The following is a 14,730-nucleotide window of genomic DNA, read 5'->3' as shown; positions in this document are numbered from 1 at the left end:
ACCGCCCTATGGGACTCCCGATCACAGCCGGATGTGATGCAGCCTGGATTCGAACCAGGGATTGCAGTGAGATACAGTGCCTTAGACCGCTGCGCCACTCGGGAGTCCCCCAATAAAACCTACAACAGGCCTACAAATGGTCACATGCTGCAAGATAAGAAAGTGCAAATAGTGGACTATCTCGTTAATATATACACGCAGCAGCTGAGAGGCAAGTTAATGTTGCTTGTAGAATGGAGAAGTGTAGTAAATGGCTCTGTGTTAGACTCTCTGCTAACCGACCGCTCTGTGTTAGACTCTCTGCTAACCGACCGCTCTGTATTAGACTCTCTGCTAACCGACCGCTCTGTGTTAGACTCTCTGCTAACCGACCGCTCTGCGTTACACTCTCTGCTAACCGACCGCTCTGTATTAGACTCTCTGCTAACCGACCGCTCTGTGTTAGACTCTCTGCTAACCGACCGCTCTGTGTTAGACTCTCTGCTAACCGACCGCTCTGCGTTAGACTCTCTGCTAACCGACCGCTCTGTATTAGACTCTCTGCTAACCGACCGCTCTGCATTAGACTCTCTGCTAACCGACCGCTCTGCGTTAGACTCTCTGCTAACCGACCGCTCTGCATTAGACTCTCTGCTAACCGACCGCTCTGCATTAGACTCTCTGCTAACTGACCAAAATGTTAAAATGTAGGCTACCTGTTAGCGTAGCTGATGCCACTCGCTCTCTACTGAAGTAGCCTACGATTAAAACCTATATATTTTTGGTCTTATACTCAAGTAGAATTTGTGTCTTTTACTTGAGTCATTTTTTTTATTTAGAAATGTACTTTTACTCAAGTGTGACAATACAGTATCTTAAAGTGCTAGGTAGTCTACCTGTCAGTGAAGTAGCTGCTGCTTCCGCGACCCGACTGGTAGTTCTTCTGGGTAATGTAGCGCGTGGTGAAGTGACCGATACCCAGGAAGTCACAGGTACCCTTAACGTAACTCTTCTCCTGGGAAGAGAAGGTGGGGAGACGGGACGTACCCAGACCCTGCTGGGCACTCTTACGACCTGGAGAGAGAGAGAGACAGAGAGAGAGACAGAGAGAGAGAGAGAGAGACAGAGAGAGAGAGAGAGAGACAGAGAGAGAGAGAGAGCAGTTTTATTTTAAAATGTTTTTATTTAATCTTTATTTAACTAGGCAAGTCACACAGTTAGACCTTAGTTCTAACCCTGGGTTGGGCAGGTGGGGATGTACCCAGACCCTGCTGGGCAGAGACAGAGAGGGAGACCCAGGGTCACTCAGTACCCTCTACCCTCTAGGGTCTAACTCAGGACCCTCTAGGGTCTAACTCAGTACCTCTACCCTCTAGGGTCTAACTCAGGACCCTCTAGGGTCTAACTCAGTACCCTCTAGGGTCTAACTCAGTACCCTCTACCCTCTAGGGTCTAACTCAGTACCCTCTACCCTCTAGGGTCTAACTCAGTACCCTCTACCCTCTAGGGTCTAACTCAGTACCCTCTAGGGTCTAACTCAGTACCCTCTACCCTCTAGGGTCTAACTCAGGACCCTCTAGGGTCTAACTCAGTACCTCTACCCTCTAGGGTCTAACTCAGTACCCTCTAGGGTCTAACTCAGTACCCTCTAGGGTCTAACTCAGGACCCTCTACCCTCTAGGGTCTAACTCAGGACCCTCTAGGGTCTAACTCAGTACCTCTACCCTCTAGGGTCTAACTCAGTACCCTCTAGGGTCTAACTCAGGACCCTCTACCCTCTAGGGTCTAACTCAGTACCCTCTAGGGTCTAACTCAGTACCCTCTACCCTCTAGGGTCTAACTCAGTACCTCTACCCTCTAGGGTCTAACTCAGTACCCTCTAGGGTCTAACTCAGTACCCTCTAGGGTCTAACTCAGTACCCTCTACCCTCTAGGGTCTAACTCAGTACCCTCTAGGGTCTAACTCAGTACCCTCTAGGGTCTAACTCAGGACCCTCTAGGGTCTAACTCAGTACCCTCTAGGGTCTAACTCAGGACCCTCTAGGGTCTAACTCAGTACCCTCTAGGGTCTAACTCAGGACCCTCTAGGGTCTAACTCAGTACCCTCTAGGGTCTAACTCAGTACCCTCTAGGGTCTAACTCAGTACCCTCTAGGGTCTAACTCAGTACCCTCTAGGGTCTAACTCAGTACCTCTACCCTCTAGGGTCTAACTCAGGACCCTCTAGGGTCTAACTCAGTACCCTCTAGGGTCTAACTCAGGACCCTCTAGGGTCTAACTCAGTACCCTCTAGGGTCTAACTCAGTACCCTCTAGGGTCTAACTCAGTACCCTCTACCCTCTAGGGTCTAACTCAGGACCCTCTAGGGTCTAACTCAGTACCTCTACCCTCTAGGGTCTAACTCAGTACCCTCTAGGGTCTAACTCAGTACCCTCTAGGGTCTAACTCAGTACCCTCTAGGGTCTAACTCAGTACCCTCTACCCTCTAGGGTCTAACTCAGGACCCTCTAGGGTCTAACTCAGTACCCTCTAGGGTCTAACTCAGTACCCTCTAGGGTCTAACTCAGTACCCTCTACCCTCTAGGGTCTAACTCAGGACCCTCTAGGGTCTAACTCAGTACCCTCTAGGGTCTAACTCAGTACCCTCTAGGGTCTAACTCAGGACCCTCTAGGGTCTAACTCAGTACCCTCTAGGGTCTAACTCAGGACCCTCTAGGGTCTAACTCAGTACCCTCTACCCTCTAGGGTCTAACTCAGGACCCTCTAGGGTCTAACTCAGTACCCTCTACCCTCTAGGGTCTAACTCAGGACCCTCTAGGGTCTAACTCAGGACCCTCTAGGGTCTAACTCAGTACCCTCTAGGGTCTAACTCAGTACCTCTACCCTCTAGGGTCTAACTCAGTACCCTCTACCCTCTAGGGTCTAACTCAGTACCCTCTAGGGTCTAACTCAGTACCCTCTAGGGTCTAACTCAGTACCCTCTAGGGTCTAACTCAGTACCCTCTAGGGTCTAACTCAGGACCCTCTAGGGTCTAACTCAGGACCCTCTAGGGTCTAACTCAGGACCCTCTACCCTCTAGGGTCTAACTCAGTACCCTCTAGGGTCTAACTCAGTACCTCTACCCTCTAGGGTCTAACTCAGTACCTCTACCCTCTAGGGTCTAACTCAGTACCCTCTAGGGTCTAACTCAGGACCCTCTAGGGTCTAACTCAGGACCCTCTACCCTCTAGGGTCTAACTCAGTACCCTCTAGGGTCTAACTCAGTACCTCTACCCTCTAGGGTCTAACTCAGTACCCTCTAGGGTCTAACTCAGTACCCTCTAGGGTCTAACTCAGTACCTCTACCCTCTAGGGTCTAACTCAGTACCCTCTAGGGTCTAACTCAGTACCCTCTAGGGTCTAACTCAGTACCTCTACCCTCTAGGGTCTAACTCAGGACCCTCTACCCTCTAGGGTCTAACTCAGTACCCTCTAGGGTCTAACTCAGTACCCTCTAGGGTCTAACTCAGTACCCTCTACCCTCTAGGGTCTAACTCAGTACCCTCTAGGGTCTAACTCAGTACCTCTACCCTCTAGGGTCTAACTCAGTACCCTCTAGGGTCTAACTCAGTACCCTCTAGGGTCTAACTCAGTACCTCTACCCTCTAGGGTCTAACTCAGTACCCTCTAGGGTCTAACTCAGTACCCTCTAGGGTCTAACTCAGTACCCTCTAGGGTCTAACTCAGGACCCTCTAGGGTCTAACTCAGTACCCTCTAGGGTCTAACTCAGTACCTCTACCCTCTAGGGTCTAACTCAGTACCCTCTACCTTCTAGGGTCTAACTCAGTACCCTCTAGGGTCTAACTCAGTACCCTCTACCCTCTAGGGTCTAACTCAGGACCCTCTACCCTCTAGGGTCTAACTCAGTACCCTCTAGGGTCTAACTCAGTACCCTCTAGGGTCTAACTCAGGACCCTCTAGGGTCTAACTCAGTACCCTCTACCCTCTAGGGTCTAACTCAGTACCCTCTAGGGTCTAACTCAGTACCCTCTACCCTCTAGGGTCTAACTCAGTACCCTCTAGGGTCTAACTCAGGACCCTCTAGGGTCTAACTCAGTACCCTCTAGGGTCTAACTCAGTACCCTCTAGGGTCTAACTCAGTACCCTCTACCCTCTAGGGTCTAACTCAGTACCCTCTAGGGTCTAACTCAGTACCCTCTAGGGTCTAACTCAGTACCCTCTAGGGTCTAACTCAGTACCCTCTAGGGTCTAACTCAGTACCCTCTACCCTCTAGGGTCTAACTCAGTACCCTCTACCCTCTAGGGTCTAACTCAGTACCCTCTAGGGTCTAACTCAGTACCCTCTAGGGTCTAACTCAGGACCCTCTACCCTCTAGGGTCTAACTCAGTACCCTCTAGGGTCTAACTCAGTACCCTCTAGGGTCTAACTCAGTACCTCTACCCTCTAGGGTCTAACTCAGTACCCTCTAGGGTCTAACTCAGTACCCTCTAGGGTCTAACTCAGGACCCTCTACCCTCTAGGGTCTAACTCAGGACCCTCTAGGGTCTAACTCAGGACCTCTAACCTCTAGGGTCTAACTCAGGACCCTCTAGGGTCTAACTCAGTACCCTCTAGGGTCTAACTCAGTACCCTCTAGGGTCTAACTCAGTACCCTCTAGGGTCTAACTCAGGACCCTCTAGGGTCTAACTCAGTACCCTCTAGGGTCTAACTCAGGACCCTCTACCCTCTAGGGTCTAACTCAGTACCCTCTACCCTCTAGGGTCTAACTCAGTACCCTCTACCCTCTAGGGTCTAACTCAGGACCCTCTTGGGTCTAACTCAGGACCCTCTAGGGTCTAACTCAGTACCCTCTAGGGTCTAACTCAGGACCCTCTAGGGTCTAACTCAGGACCCTCTAGGGTCTAACTCAGTACCCTCTAGGGTCTAACTCAGTACTTCTACCCTCTAGGGTCTAACTCAGTACCCTCTAGGGTCTAACTCAGGACCCTCTTGGGTCTAACTCAGGACCCTCTAGGGTCTAACTCAGTACCCTCTAGGGTCTAACTCAGGACCCTCTTGGGTCTAACTCAGTACCTAGACTAGGTTTATACTTAACAAGTATGTCTAGACTAGGTTTATACTTAACAAGTATGCCTAGACTAGGTTTATACTTAACAAGTATGTCTAGACTAGGTTTATACTTAACAAGTATGTCTAGACTAGGTTTATACTTAACAAGTATAAGAAGGATTCTGTCTGTGAACATCAGCCATGAAAATAGTTAATTTTTCCAGGTCATGTATCATGTATGTAAACTCACCAATAAAGTCCTTCATGACCTGAGGGTAGTCCCCGTGAAAGATGGGAGTGGCGAACCAGCCCATGTAGAATTGGAGGTATCTCTCTGCTGCCTCGATGTCCTTCTGGTTACTGATGTCTACCGGTTCGCCCCAATCTCCAGACAGAGAGATGCCCACCAGACCTACAGGAGATGGGATCAATCAACCAATCCATGTCTTTATTGGCCCCAATTTGGGAAATGTGTAGGAAGGAAGGCTGTGGCGTTGATTTACCTTTCTGGTTTCCTCTCCACTTCGTGTCATAGGTGTGCCAGACTTTAGCATGGGCCTGGCAAGACAAGGAGAGTCAACTGGTATCATTGATGACATTTCAATTCATTCATCAAACCTTTTGATTAGTGGAATCGGGTGCGTAGTGATAGAGCAAAATAAAAAACAATTAGGGTTCACAGGACCAGGATTAATAAAAATATAGGCTGGTCCCAGATCTGTTGGTACTGAATAGCCAGCTTCTATGGCCCCTGTAGGCTGGTTCCAGATCTGTTGGTACTGTATAGGCACTGTAGGCTGGTCCCAGATCTGTTGGTACTGTATAGCCAGCTTCTATGGCCCCTGTAGGCTGGTCCCAGATCTGTTGGTACTGAATAGCCAGCTTCTATGGCCCCTGTAGGCTGGTCCCAGATCTGTTGGTACTGTATAGCCAGCTTCTATGGCCCCTGTAGGCTGGTCCCAGATCTGTTGGTACTGAATAGCCAGCTTCTATAGCCACTGTAGCACAAGCAGATCTGAGACCAGGGAAAAATAGTGACCTCTAACCTTGATCATGTGATGCGCGGCCCGGTAGGCCCCTGTTCCTCTCAGCTTCAGTCCAGGAGCGTGTTCACCAGTCTCATATCCTTCCACCGCCACCGCCTGCAAACACACTACAGTTAGTCAATTACCCCTCCCCCCCCCCCTATAGACATTTACCCTGCCCCCCCCTATAGACATTTACCCTGCCCCCCCCCTATAGACATTTACCCTGCCCCCCCCCCATAGACATTTACCCTGCCCCCCCTATAGACATTTACCCTGCCCCCCCCATAGACATTTTCCCTGCCCCCCCATAGACATTTACCCTGCCCCCCTATAGACATTTACCCTGCCCCCCCCTATAGACATTTACCCTGCCCCCTATAGACATTTACCCCACCACCCCCCCGGGACATTTACCCTGCCCCCCCCCTATAGACATATACCCTGCCACCCCTATAGTCATTTACCCTGCCCCCCCTATAGTCATTTACCCTGCCCCCCCCCTATAGTCATTTACCCTGCCCCCCCTATAGACATTTACCCTGCCCCCCCCTATAGACATTTATCCTGCCCCCCCATAGACATTTATCCTGCCCCCCATAGACATTTATCCTGCCCCCCCATAGACATTTATCCTGCCCCCCCATAGACATTTATCCTGCCCCCCAATAGACATTTACCCTGCCCCCCCATAGACATTTACCCTGCCCCCCATAGACATTTACCCTGCCCCCCCTATAGACATTTACCCTGCCCCCCCCATAGACATTTTCCCTGCCCCCCCCATAGACATTTACCCTGCCCCCCCTATAGACATTTACCCTGCCCCCCCCTATAGACATTTACCCTGCCCCCCTATAGACATTTACCCTGCCCCCCCCCATAGACATTTACCCTGCCCCCCCTATAGACATTTACCCTGCCCCCCCCTATAGACATTTACCCTGCCCCCCTATAGACATTTACCCCACCACCCCCCGGGACATTTACCCTGCCCCCCCCTATAGACATATACCCTGCCCCCCTATAGTCATTTACCCTGCCCCCCCCCATAGTCATTTACCCTGCCCACCCCCCCCCCCATAGACATTTACCCTGCCCCCCCTCCCCTATGGACATTATCGTCAACCTTGTATGTGTGACCTATTTAAACTATCTACACTAGCTAACTACCTAGTACATGCTAACTAGCTAGTACATGCTAACTAGCTAGTACATGCTAAGTAGCTAGTACATGCTAACTAGCTTGTACATGCTAACTAGCTAGTACATGCTAACTAGCTAGTACATGCTAACTAGCTAGTACATGCTAACTAGCTAGTACATGCTAAGTAGCTTGTACATGCTAACTAGCTAGTACCTAGCTTTTAAATGTAATTTTATCCCCCGTGATTTTGGTGGCGGTAACGCACCATTCGACGTCCTGTCTCAAACCCCTATTGGTCAGTCTCATAGCCCTCTCTCTACGGCCACAGACAAGCAAATACAAACCAGGGTCATATTCATTAGGTCACACCACAGCAAAGAAATATATTTTGCAATGGGAAAAGAAATGTTAGCATTTCTTATTTGATGTTCAAGTAGTTGGAAGTTCAAGTAGCGTTCCCAATTTCAGTGCCTTTTCATACGTTTGTTGCCTAATGAATACTACCCAGGGGGCCGCTTGTCAAGTACAGCAAGAACCGTTTTTTAAATGGCTCATGCTAATCACTGTTCCATCAAATCCGAATTTATTCCGTGTATTTTACAAGGTCTCAACACACTTCACACAGAAAAAAATAAATAAAACAATATGTTTGTTTTGAAGAGTTTTGAACGACTTAATGTACCCATGGGTTGTTCAAGGTGATCCAGTATTTCACTCTGTTTCCGAATCTCTCAAAACACAGGTTGGAAAACTCGTTAAAGTAGTTCACCATGCTGATGTTCTGCCATCCTCCATACTTCTCCTGGAGGACCTACAGAAACACACAAGAGGAAGAGACGAACCTGTCAAGGGAAATAGGCCTCATCATAGAATTACATACGGGTCCCGTGTGGCTCTGTTGGTAGAGCGTGGTGTTTGCAACGCCAGCGTTTGTGGGTTCGATTACCACGGGGGGCCAGTACGAAAAATAAAAAAAATAATAAAAAATGTATGAAATGTATGTATTCACTACTGTAAGTCGCTCTGGATAAGAGCGTCTGCTAAAATGACGTAAATGTAAATGTAATACTGTATAGAGTGGCTAATTCAATAGGATCTCTGTGGGTTTTATAGTAAAAACGTCGTTTAACGTCTTAAAATGTATGACCTTTTTTAATGTGGCATAAACACAACCAGTCACGATGTTTTCATCTGATTTTGTCAAAGCAATCGCTTTAAAAGGATCCTGTAAGTCTGACAAAACCTGCAGCACGTTCGTCCGCTCTGAAATAATTCCTGCAATTCAAACAGTGCAAACCCGCCATTTTAACATTAACGTCAGAAGATTAATGTTCATTAGACCTACACGGTGTGGCGTAAATTGATGAGGTCCTCTGCTGTGCGCGCAAAGTCTCGTTCTCGGGCCACTCATCTGACAAGCCCTTCCTCAAAATGTCACAGTTATCTTTTGAACCGAAAACCACTCATTCATTTCTCATGCGACTCTCACCCCTGACTGTATGATAACGCACACAGATCTGTTTGTGTTAGTCTTGCCACAACTTTTATGGCCGCTGGTTCATGTCGAAATGTTCCCAGGACAACGTACAGACACATTCACCGTATCTTAGGGCGTGACAAGGACCGCGGGGAGTTGGCTCGACGACACAAATAGATCCAAGGAAACCAAGCTGATGTTGGTGTCTGTTTTATGAAGACCCACCTGAGGTAGATCCCAGTGGTACAGAGTAACGATGGGAGTGATCTTGTTCTCCAACAGGTTGTCGATCAGCTCATCGTAGTACTTTATCCCTTTCTCGTTCACATGGTCAGCTGTGAAAGAAATCCCAGAACCCATCGGTTTTGGGATCAAAACGTTACACAATACAACTACACAGTAAAACACTAAAACTGGGAGCAATCGATAGTGTTTTTTTTTCTTCTTTTCTTCTTTCTTGACTTTATTGTTTGTACAAATTTACTGGATGTGTGTACCCTACTTGTAATCACACGTCGGTAACTCACACTTGATCCCGGTAGGCATGATGCGGGGCCAGGAGATGGAGAAGAGGTAGTGGGCCAGCTTCAGTTCTTTCATTAGGGAGATGTCCTCCTGGATTACAACAGAACAGATGTTAAAGCTATGGTCTCATTCCCCCCCCCCCCCCAGGGTTTCTCTTACCTTGAAGGTAGTGTACAAGTAAAGGTGGTTAAGGTAGGCGGGTTACATTTTGCGGGTTAACGAGTTAAATAAAATGTTTTCAGGTGAATTCCTAGGATTTTACAATGGTCTGTTACCAGAGTTACGCTCAATCACTGATTTGAAGTTGTGTTATAGTGTTTGTGAGGTGGCGTTTTTCTTCAGTAAAGGAAGCAAACCTTGATTTTGTAGTATCCCTGGCAGGAAGAGTCTCCGGTGTCATTCTGCAGTATCTTGCCCTTCTTATGAGAGAAAACGTCCCAGATACTCAGTCCTTTACCGTCTTGGTCCCAGGCTCCTTCGGTTTGATAGGCTGAACTGCCGGCACCCCACGAAAATCCTGCACACGGATGTAGAACGATCACAATCGATCAATCAGTCAATCAATTGATCAATCAGTCAGTTAGTCAATCAGTCAATCAGTCAGTCAATCAGTCAATCAGTCAATTGATCGATCAGTCAGTCAGTCAATCAGTCAATTGATCGATCAGTCAGTCAATCAGTCAGTTGATCGATCAGTCAGTCAGTCAGTCAAGCAATCAGTCAGTCAATTGATCGATCAGTCAATCAGTCAGTCAGTCAGTCAATTGATCGATCAGGCAATCAATCAGTCAATCAATCGTTCAATCAGTCAGATAGATTGAACAAACCACCTCTCAGATAGACATTTATAATTTCACGGATACATTTACAATGCTATGGTCAGAGAGACATGATATCAATGAAATGTCTTTTAGAATTATATGATCTAAACAATCTGATCCAAATGGATCTGATCCAAACGGATCTGATCTAAACGGATCTGATCTAAACGGATCTGATCCAAACAATCTGATCCAGCCACACGGTTTAAAACAAAATACTCATCATTTGTCACAGGGTTGGATGTGTGTTCGGGGTTGGATGTGTGTTGAGGGTTGGATGTGTGTTGAGGGTTGGATGTGTGTTCGGGGTTGGATGTGTGTTGAGGGTTGGATGTGTGTTGAGGGTTGGATGTGTGTTGAGGGTTGGATGTGTGTTCGGGGTTGGATGTGTGTTGAGGGTTGGGTGTGTGTTGAGGGTTGGGTGTGTGTTGAGGGTTGGATGTGTGTTGAGGGTTGGATGTGTGTTGAGGGTTGGATGTGTGTTCGGGGTTGGATGTGTGTTGAGGGTTGGATGTGTGTTGAGGGTTGGATGTGTGTTCGGGGTTGGATGTGTGTTGAGGGTTGGATGTGTGTTCGGGGTTGGATGTGTGTTGAGGGTTGGATGTGTGTTGAGGGTTGGATGTGTGTTGAGGGTTGGATGTGTGTTGAGGGTTGGATGTGTGTTGGGGGTTGGATGTGTGTTGAGGGTTGGATGTGTGTTGAGGGTTGGATGTGTGTTGAGGGTTGGATGTGTGTTGAGGGTTGGATGTGTGTTGAGGGTTGGATGTGTGTTGAGGGTTGGATGTGTGTTGAGGGTTGGATGTGTGTTCGGGGTTGGATGTGTGTTCGGGGTTGGATGTGTGTTGAGGGTTGGATGTGTGTTGAGGGTTGGATGTGTGTTGAGGGTTGGATGTGTGTTGAGGGTTGGATGTGTGTTGAGGGTTGGATGTGTGTTGAGGGTTGGATGTGTGTTGAGGGTTGGATGTGTGTTGAGGCTTTGGTTTGTGTTATACAAGGTTTGACGTTATGCACGGTTGGATGTGCATTGTACAGGGTTTAGTGTGTGTTCTGCAGGGTTTGAGTCCGTACCAGCTGGAAAAGTCCCATAATAGAAGGAGCCGCGGTCGTTCTTTGTCCAGTCGAAGTCCTCAGCCGCAGACAGACACAGCACCAGCACCAGCACATGGCACGCCCTGACCGCACAGCAGGGAAGCATGGTAGTCCTCCTCTCTCTGGTGATCCAGCCCCTGCTGAAACAGAGAAGGAACCCTCTGATACATTCAGCAGCTCTCTGTCTCTCTCTGTCTCTCTCTGTCTCTCTGTCTCTCTGTCTCTCTCTCTCTCTCTCTCTCTCTCTCTCTCTGTCTCTCTCTCTCTCACACTACTCTGTTAATATAAAGTATTGCACATGTGAATTCCCTACGGTCTGACAGGACACAGAGCCTTCAGAAAGTATTCATACGTCTTGACTTATTCCACATTTTGTTGTGTTACAGCCCGAATTCAAAATGGATGAAATCTTTTTTTCTCATCCATCTACACACATCTACACCCCGTTATGACATCACAATACCACATCTACACCCCATAATGACATCACAATACCACATCTACACCCCATTATGACAAAGTGAAAGCATGTTTTTATAAGTGTTTGCAAATGTCTTGAAAATTAAATGCAGAAATACAGTGGCAAGAAAAAGCATATCAGCCCTTTGGAATTACCTGAATTTAAAATTTAAAATTGGATAACAACAATAGACAAACACAGTCTGCTTCAACTAATAACACACAAATTATTGTATTTTTCTTGTCGATATTGAATACATCATTTAAACATTCACAGTGTAGGTTGGAAAAAGTATGTGAACCCCCTAGGCTAATGACTTCTCCAAAAGCTAACCTGGAGTCAGGAGTCAACTAACCTGGAGTCCAATCAATGAGACGAGATTGGAGATGTTGATTAGAGCGGCCCTGCAAAATAAAAAAAAACACTCACAAAATTTGAGTTTTCTATTCACACGAAGCATTGCCTGATGTGAACCATGCCTCGAACAAAAGAAATCTCAGAAGACCCAAGACTAAGAATTGTTGACTTGCATAAAGCTGGAAAGGGTTACAAAAGTATCTCTAAAAGCCTTGATGTTCATCAGTCCACGGTAAGACAAATTGTCTATAAATGGAGAAAGTTCAGCACTGTTGCTACTCTTGCTAGGAGTGGCCGTCCTGCAAAGATGACTGCAAGAGCACAGAGCAGAACGCTCAATGAGGTTAAGAAGAATCCTAGAGTGTCAGCTAAAGACTTACAGAAGTCTCTGGAACATGCTAACATCTCTGTTGACGGGTTTACGATATGTTAAACACTAAACAAGAATGGTGTTCATGGGTGGACACCATGGAAGAAGTCACTGCTGTCCAAAAAAAAAAAACATTGCTGTACGTCTGAAGTTCACAAAAGAGCACCTGGATGTTTTACAGCGCTACTGGCAAAATATTCTGTGGACAGATTAAACTACAGTTGAGATGTTTGGAAGGAACACAACACTATGTGTGGAGAAAAAAAAGGAACAGCACACCAACATCAAAACCTCATCCCAACTGTAAAGTATGGTGGAGGGAGCATCATGGTTTGGGGCTGCTTTGCTGCCTCAGGGCCTGGACAGTCTGCTATCATCAACGGAAAAATGAATTTGCAAGTTTATCACGACATTTTGCAGGAGAATGTAAGGCTATCTGTCCGCCAATTAAAGCTCAACAGAAGTTGGGTGATGCAACAGGACAACGACCCAAAACACAGAAGTAAATCAACAACAGAATGGCTTCAACAGAAGAAAATACGCCTTCTGGAATGGCCCGGTCAGAGTCCTGACCTCAATCCGATTTGAGATGCTGTGACCTCAAGGGAGAAGTTCACACCAGACATCCCAAGAATATTGCTGAACTGAAACAGTTTTGTAAACAGGAATGGTCCAAAATTCCTCCTGACCGTTGTGCAGGTTTGATGCGCAACTACAGAAAACGTTTGGTTATTGCTGCCAAAGGAGGGTCACCCTGTTATTTTTTATTTATTTCACCTTTATTTAACCAGGTAGGCTAGTTGAGAACAAGTTCTCATTTGCAACTGCGACCTGGCCAAGATAAAGCGTAGCAATTCGACACATACAACAACACAGAGTTACACATGGAATAAACAAAACATACAGTCAATAATACAGTAGAACAAAAGAAAACAAAAAGTCTATATACAGTGAGTGCAAATGAGGTAAGTTAAGGCAATAAATAGGCCATGGTGGCGAAGTAATTTGGGTTTCCGATCTTGGAATTGGTCTACATGGACAAGTTCTGGCCTGGTTTAGATCTTATCTGTCGGAAAGATATCAGTTTGTCTCTGTGAATGGTTTGTCCTCTGACAAATCAACTGTACATTTTGGTGTTCCTCAAGGTTCCGTTTTAGGACCACTATTGTTTTCACTATATATTTTACCTCTTGGGGATGTCATTCGAAAACATAATGTTAAATTTCACTGCTATGCGGATGACACACAGCTGTACATTTCAATGAAACATGGTGAAGCCCCAAAATTGCCCTCGCTAGAAGCCTGTGTTTCAGACATAAGGAAGTGGATGGCTGCAAACTTTCTACTTTTAAACTCGGTCAAAACAGAGATGCTTGTTCTAGGTCCCAAGAAACAAAGAGATCTTCTGTTGAATCTGACAATTAATCTGGATGGTTGTACAGTCGTCTCAAATAAAACTGTGAAGGACCTCGGCGTTACTCTGGACCTTGATCTCTCTTTTGAAGAACATATCAAGACTGTTTCAAGGACAGCTTTTTTCCATCTACGTAACATTGCAAAAATCAGAAACTTTCTGTCCAAAAATTCATCCATGCTTTTGTTACTTCTAGGTTGGACTACTGCAATGCTCTACTTTCTGGCTACCCGGATAAAGCACTAAATAAACTTCAGTTAGTGCTAAATACGGCTGCTAGAATCCTGACTAGAACCAAAAAATTTGATCATATTACTCCAGTGCTAGCCTCTCTACACTGGCTTCCGGTTAAGGCAAGGGCTGATATCAAGGTTTTACTGCTAACCTACAAAGCATTACGTGGGCTTGCTCCTACCTATCTTTCCGATTTGGTCCTGCCGTACATACCTACACGTACACTACGGTCACAAGATGCAGGCCTCCTAATTGTCCCTAGATTTTCTAAGAAAACAGCTGGAGGCAGGGCTTTCTCCTATAGAGCTCCATTTTTATGGAATGGTCTGCCTATCGATGTGAGAGACGCAGACTCAACCTTTAAGTCTTTACTGAAGACTCATCTCTTCAGTAGGTCCTATGATTAAGTGTAGTCTGGCCCAGGGGTGTGAAGGTGAACGGAAAGGCTGGAGCAACGAACCGCCCTTGCTGTCTCTGCCTGGCCGGTTCCCCTTTCAACCCTGGGATTCTCTGCCTCTAACCCTATTACGGGGGCTGAGTCACTGGCTTACTGGTGTTCTTCCATGCCGTCCCTAGGAGGGGTGCTTCACTTGAGTGGGTTGAGTCACTGACGTGGTCTTTCTGTCTGGGTTGGTGCCCCCCCTTGGGTTGTGCCGTGGCGGAGATCTTTGTGGGCTATACTCGGCCTTGTCTCAGGATGGTAAGTTGGTGGTTGAAGATATCCCTCTAGTGGTGTGGGGGCTGTGCTTTGGCAAAGTGGGTGGGGTTATATCCTGCCTG

General features: G+C 46.9%; 1 protein-coding gene across 6 annotated transcripts in view; it reads right to left on the bottom strand.

Moving 5' to 3' along the window:
• The window catches only part of lctlb (lactase-like b), a 50,645-nt gene that overhangs the window by 25,073 nt on the left and 10,842 nt on the right, over positions 1–14,730 (bottom strand). For 3 of the 6 annotated variants that reach the window (XM_045706258.1, XM_045706259.1, XM_045706254.1), the window contains exons 2-11: positions 11,931–11,979; positions 11,095–11,255; positions 9,562–9,722; positions 9,208–9,295; positions 8,906–9,015; positions 7,886–8,014; positions 6,078–6,173; positions 5,535–5,589; positions 5,282–5,443; positions 876–1,053 (exon numbers count right to left, since the gene is read on the bottom strand). In XM_045706258.1, the coding sequence (XP_045562214.1) occupies positions 876–1,053; positions 5,282–5,443; positions 5,535–5,589; positions 6,078–6,173; positions 7,886–8,014; positions 8,906–9,015; positions 9,208–9,295; positions 9,562–9,722; positions 11,095–11,221 (1,106 nt within the window). In that variant the 5' untranslated portion in view covers positions 11,222–11,255; positions 11,931–11,979. The remainder of the gene's footprint in view (positions 1–875; positions 1,054–5,281; positions 5,444–5,534; positions 5,590–6,077; positions 6,174–7,885; positions 8,015–8,905; positions 9,016–9,207; positions 9,296–9,561; positions 9,723–11,094; positions 11,256–11,930; positions 11,980–14,730) is intronic. The other 3 variants (XM_045706257.1, XM_045706255.1, XM_045706256.1) reach the window with 3 other exon arrangements.

Source organism: Salmo salar, chromosome ssa23 (assembly GCF_905237065.1).
Source record: "Salmo salar chromosome ssa23, Ssal_v3.1, whole genome shotgun sequence".
Classification (NCBI taxonomy): domain Eukaryota; kingdom Metazoa; phylum Chordata; class Actinopteri; order Salmoniformes; family Salmonidae; genus Salmo; species Salmo salar.
The sequence above is the reverse complement of the archived record's forward strand: the minus strand, read 5'-3'. Positions and strand labels throughout refer to the sequence as shown.